The sequence below is a fragment of the Perognathus longimembris genome, chromosome 2 (assembly GCF_023159225.1).
Source record: "Perognathus longimembris pacificus isolate PPM17 chromosome 2, ASM2315922v1, whole genome shotgun sequence".
Lineage (NCBI taxonomy): Eukaryota > Metazoa > Chordata > Mammalia > Rodentia > Heteromyidae > Perognathus > Perognathus longimembris.
Window position 1 is genome coordinate 125,380,205 of NC_063162.1, and position 6,564 is coordinate 125,386,768.

Genomic DNA, 6,564 nt, shown 5'->3' on the forward strand with positions numbered 1-6,564 from the left:
GAACTCTGTGGAAATAAAATTTTGCATTATGTTAGAAAGCAGTTTATAAGGAGCATAATAGCCTTTTTAGTTCTAGACTATACTAGAAATAAATTTTACAGTATCAGTTTTAATTTAACATTAAATAAATGAAAGCTTGAAATGAAAGGAAGTGATCTCTATTTAGCCTACTTGTAGTAAATAATATAAAAGAATAAAGAATACATTGTTTTAAATTCTCTTTCTCAATTAAATGTCCAAATGAACTCTAGGAATTCTGTTTGCCCAGAATTAAATGAAAATCTATCATATAAAAGTTCCTTATTTGTGATAAAAAGTGAGCTTGCATATATTAAAATATATTATAACACATATATTTTTCAGGCAGTAACTTTTTATTCATTTTATTATGTAACTATATCTGCCATATATTGTTCTTTATTTCTATACTCTTTGCTATCAACTTTTCTGTTAAACAAAAAACCCAAAAGCTAAGAGTAACAAGTGTTATGGAAAGCAATAACCTGAAAAAGTAACAACATAAGATGTGAAAGTCAGTCCAGACTTCAAACATATATACAAAATTTCAGTTTTACTATCAAGTTGGTGCTCACAGGCCCTAACCATTTTTGAGGTTCTCACAGATCACTAAAAGCATTTAAGACGACTTTTTCATTACTGTCTTAGAAATGTCAAAGTATAGTAACATCTGACAAAACTTTAGTGTAGTTTGACTGCAAAATTAATTAGCATTCAAATGGACCTCACTCAGCTTGAAGCTAGACAGAATGACTTTCAGAACTTAAACCAAAAGGTTCAGAATATAGGTTTCCAGTAAGTAGACAAGTGTCCTTGAACCTGCATGCACAGATGCCAGCAAACAAAACATGATCTGAGATGCAAGATGGAAATACTCTCCGTTAAGAAAGGCAGAATAGTTGGTGTCCACAAAGGCATCTGTGCAAACATTAATAATCTAAAAATGAATTAGTTCATAGAGATAAATGATTCAAGTTGGTTAAAAATGAAAAATTTAAGACTTGTTAGCATGAAGTGTCATAAAAAGACAGTGGAAACAATGGCTTATTTAGTGGAAATCTGTTTCTTTTTTTTCTTTCAGCTGACTATAAAATACAATGCCCTTCCTTACTGTGTATTGTCTATTTCTTTGTCTTTCACTAGGCAGCATGGCTACAAAATTATGACCTCAAGAAGGCATTCTTTGAACTTGTCAGAGTGTTGTTTCTTTTGGTGACAGTGCCCCCATCTCTCAAAACTAAGGCATCTCACATAATCAGCTAAATGAATAGTGACAGCTAACATTTTGTATTTAAACTCCTGTCAGTGTTTAAACATAAAGAGCTTGATGCAAAATAAATCAAACACCAGTGATATGCAAGTGAAACATTTTGTTAAAACAGCCCCTGACATACTTGGATCTAAATCTGATCCCTTTTTAGCTTATAAAAATGCTATAACTTTAAATGAATTTGAGAAATCTAGAGGTTAAAATTGAATTGCTAATCTGCAGTATATATAATTGAAGTTACTGCACGCATTCATAACCATAAAAGCCTCATTAAAGAGAATTGTGCATTAAATAAATTGGAAAGATACTTTCCTACTTTTTTGTCTTCCTGAAATGCCTGCTTAATTGTTTTTAGAAAGACTTCCACTGCCTATTTATGTTTTTCCCCAGTTCACACTACCTGCCTAGCACGCAGATTCAATGCAATTTTGAAAGAACATCAGTCGACCACATCATTTATTCCATTTTGAAAACAAAAATCAATATACCTATAAAGTGACCCATAAATTAGAACTGGCTCACACGATGTTTGTTCAGTGCTGCCTTTCTGAAGGCCCCCTTTGCATTTTTCTTCACCTCTCTGTTTGAACTGCAGTCTCGGTAAGAGGCTCATTAGGGGACATTAGGGACTGGAGCTAACCAGAATTCCAGAGCTTGCTTTGCTCTTATTAATGCATAGTAGAGTAGAATGCATTTAAATATTTCATAGGCATTCAGTAATTTGTGTGTAATCGCCTTGTTAGCAGGCCAGTAGAAGTAGAACAGGCCTGTGAAATGGTGTTAGTGATTGCATGGGTAATTTACAGACCTTTGCCATCAGAAAGAGTATTATTGTTGGCTAGTATGAAGCTGTGAAATAGAACTAGCAATAAGTAAAAGAAGAAACTTAATAAAGGTTTTGTAAGGAGAGCATCTTCAAGGATAACAACCCCACTTGGTCCTTTTGAAGCCACCATAATTTATGACATAGGCAATATATCAAATGTATAAGGTAGCCTTATGGAGCATTCGCATGAAAAGGATATTTGCAACATTAGTTCCAACTTCCTGCAAGGGACATGATTAAATGATTAATGAAATGTCCCTTTGCATATGCATTTTGAAACAGCAATTAGGCACTGACTGAGAAAATCCACCAATCCTCTCATTTTTCAGTATTATCTTGTTCTTGATTTATAAATCATAGAGAATTTTCGAACAGCAATATGCAGTACCTGAGATAGTTAGAAAAACATAAAAGAGAATAATTTGGGCACAAAACAGTCATAAATACATAAATTCATCATTTAATGTTAATACTTAGCATATTTATTTAGTCTTATTGCATTGTATTTATATCCGACACTATTTCTGTACTTTGATTGGCATAATTAAGTAGGGGGATGAATAGGCACTATTATTTTACATATCACTGGTAAACAATAGCGAGGAAGGGAGAAGGGAGATGTGGCAGAGGTATGTATGTGTTTTTCAAGTTCTCAGTAATCCACTGGAGGCTGTTCTATAAATGATCATTGAAGGGCTGCAAGCTAGCCTATAATTACAGGAAAGAAAGTGGCAGCTCTGGCATTTCATAACTATGTGTCCTCGAAAAGTGCTTTGTGAGTTTGTCACCAATGATAATTTAGATAGAGGCTCATTACTGAACATCACAACACTTTAAAAACCTTTCGCCTTCATACAGGAGAATAAAGGACTATTTTAATGGCAAGGTTCTTTTGTGTTCCACTGAAAAATTCAATCAAGACAAAACCTCATTGACTATTATTGTAGTCTACAGTCTCTATTCTAATAAAAGCTGCAGAGATAAATTGAATAGGTCTCGAAGACCCAAGTATATAATGAAAACATTTTGCACTTTTTTTAGTCCTTTAAATATAATATAATGATTACCACTAAGAAGTAAACAAGTATTTAAAAAACCTTTTTAAAATAATTTCATATAGAAATAAACATGTTATAGTGAATGTCCTTTTTCTTGTAAGGCTCTATCTTCTATTTAACTTCCTTTCTCTATTCAGATCCAAACTTTGGATACAACTGAACCAATTTTTAATTTTAGATTGATTGTGGGATGAATTATGCGTGTGTGCTCCTCCTGAGTTCATGCTTAAAAACCAGTCTACCAATACAGTAATAGTAAACTATGCAACCAGTTCCTGTATAGGGCTGCTAGACCCTTGCCACATAGTTCATTGAAATTAGGGGAGGGGTCTGAAGGACAAGTCTTACATGTGGCTTTGCTAGTTAAGAAGCATTACAATTTATACCCTAGCGTAACTCTTGTATTCCACACCTTCTTTCCAGAGAGAGTGAAATGAAATCTATTCTTCATCACAATTAGTTTCAATGAACTAGTGCCAGAGCTGATGGTGGATAAAAGTGCCTATCCCACACTCCATCCACATACTTCCAGCTTGCAGTGATAGACCAGAGTTTCTCATCAATCAACTCTCAATTGTACAGAGATAAATAGAGGTTTGTTGTCATAATCAGTGAGGATCTATTCAAACCACTCTAATTTATCCAAGTATGGGGCCAAAAGGAAAAACAGCTGGCTTCTGATAGGTGAACCTAGCTAAACCTACTAACAAATCTATTTGTTTATATGCTGCTTCCTTCTTGACAATTCCATTTTAATTCCTCTTTATATGTATTAAGTATATATCTATCCATGTGTTTATTCTGCTTGGTTATTGATTTAAAGTAATATAGGTAAAGAATTGGAATGGACACTTGACCGTGTTTATTGAATTCAGTATGCCTAGAATTATGATAAACATTTTAGACTATAACTCTGAATGAACTCACTAGGAAAACATATGTGCTCTTCATTTTGTATTTTGTTCAGCATACTTTCCACTTCTTATGAATCGATGAGAATATATATTTTTAAATTTTTCATTATCTTTAAATAGCTGTACAAAGGAGTTGCTATTTAACAATGAAATTTACAAATATCTTAATCAATGTCACCTCTTTAAATATTTTCACCTATTCTTCCCAACATCACCCCTCCCCTCACTCTTCGTAATTTTATAGGATATGTTTTGGACTCTATCTGCATTCTCCTCCTCTTGTCCTCTTCATTTGTCCAACCTTTTCCCCTTGACCTCACCCCACCTCTTTTAAGTACCCTCGGCCTGGTTTTTATTTTGCTGAACTTTGCTTTTCTAAGGAATTGTATTATTTGAGTTCTGCCTTGAATCTACTGAATTACAGTTAAGACAGTTGTGTACATTTGTATATCTTGTATTTACTTATGAGTTTGTAAGCTAAAGCTAGCTCTACATCTAAGAAAATTGCTCTCTTAGTTTTATGCACTGATAAAGTAGACATACCAAAAGATATTGAATTACTTGAGGATTTTTGTTTTTTGGTTTTATTTTGTTTGTGTGGCTTGAACTCATGGCCTGGGCACTATTCTTGAGCTTATTCTGTTCAGTGCTAGCTCTCTGTCATTTTGAACCACAGTGCTACTTCTCATTTTTTGGTGGTTACTGGAGATAAGAGTCTCAAGGAATTTCGTGCCAGGGCTGGCTTTCAACTACAGTCCTCAGATCTCAGCCTCCTGTGTAGCTAGGATTACAGATGTGAGCCACTGTTGCCCAGTGATGGTTACTTCTTTAGTTTCAGAAGGGATTAAGTGAATTGTGTATTACAAATTACAATGTACATATTATTTGAATATTATCAATTTCATTAGAAATACTGTTCTACTAAATTGTCATACTAGTTAGTAGAAATTTCTTCAGATATTGTCTAACAATAATGATAAACTAATATATAATAAGGGTTAGAGTTGGAGTGTTAGAATGATCTATTCTTCACTACTTTTATGTAAGTTAGGATAGATGTCTCCCATGTTAGGGATGAGTCATCAAGCTTATGACTCTGCTTATTGAATATTAAATACATTTTACAAAAACTATCACTTGTCATGGGCATTTATATTTCCATCAGTAGATAATTTTCTGTATTTACATAATTCATACATCATCCAAGTGAAATAAAATATTGTTACCAAAAAAACCCATAGGAACCACAAACTTTTTAAATGGAACAGAGAATTACCTTTGTTCTCTTCAAACTTACTTTTGGCTCCTATATGGTATCCTTTAAAAACATTGTAGTAATATATGAAGTACATCTTATAGTTCATATTATTTGGAGAAATATGATATACTTAGAGAATATGAGCAATTTATGTTGGTCATTTGTTTTATATTTACAATTATTTTACATGATTACTTTTCACCAAACATTAAAGCATGCATAACTTTTCTTCTCTACCACTTTAAGGTGTTCCATTTTTTCACTACAGACAAACCTGTGAGTTCAATGTAGTGCTATTTAAATGGACCACATGTTATGAGACATGTATTGGTAACTTAATATCTTGCTTTGTGTCTTTTGTTTGTGTAGGCATCTTAACAATGAACATGCATTGGATGACCGCAGCACTGCCCAGTGTCGAGTGCAAATGCAGGTGGTGCAGCAGTTAGAAATCCAGGTTTGTCAGATACTCACTCAGTGAACTCCTTTGTCAGATTCTGGCATACATGGAGCAGACACTCAGGCTTTTAAGCCACAGCATGGTATCTTGAAAACACAATGCATGATTGAGGTGCATGAAACTTTAGTTGCTTTAACAATGGCAATGACTGATATAACTTGGGGGAAGATTGATATAGTTTGATGTGCTCTTGTACTTAAACCATGTCATCTACATTCAGATATCATACAAACTGTGAAATCTTCCATTGTTTTTAGTATAAGTTCCAACAAACTCTAAGAAGGTAAAATTTTATGGAAGATGATTTGTATATGCTTTAACCTTGTTCCCCCCCAACAGTTATTAAGACCAGTCTCAGTAATAACATGTCTGTGACACCCTAAAAGTGATTTCATTTCTGATACTAGTTTAAAATTCGTAAAATTCGTGATTTCATTTCTGATACTAGTTTAAAATTCGTATTTACCTTTAACTACAGTAATGGATAATAATGTGTTTCACAGATGGCAATATACATAAGGAAGAAATGCTGCTCTTTTTAAGTTTTAAAAAATGCCATTAGTATTGAAATAGAATTTGGCCTAAAACTAAACAGACAGAATTCATAAAACTGATCAGAAAGGATAAAAGTCACCCTAAGTCATATACTAGTTATATTTTACAAATTATTTAAACCTTTCCTATATCTTACTGAGATTATATTTCTCAAGCTAATATTTTCTTTTGTTTAATTAAGCATAGGATTTTTTTCACACTTTTG

At 33.2% G+C, this 6,564-nt stretch overlaps 1 protein-coding gene across 1 annotated transcript in view; it reads left to right on the forward strand.

Moving 5' to 3' along the window:
- The window catches only part of Foxp2 (forkhead box P2), a 496,440-nt gene that overhangs the window by 448,760 nt on the left and 41,116 nt on the right, over nucleotides 1-6,564 (forward strand). The window contains exon 12 of the mRNA XM_048340096.1: nucleotides 5,714-5,801. Coding sequence (XP_048196053.1) covers nucleotides 5,714-5,801 — 88 coding nt within the window. The remainder of the gene's footprint in view (nucleotides 1-5,713; nucleotides 5,802-6,564) is intronic.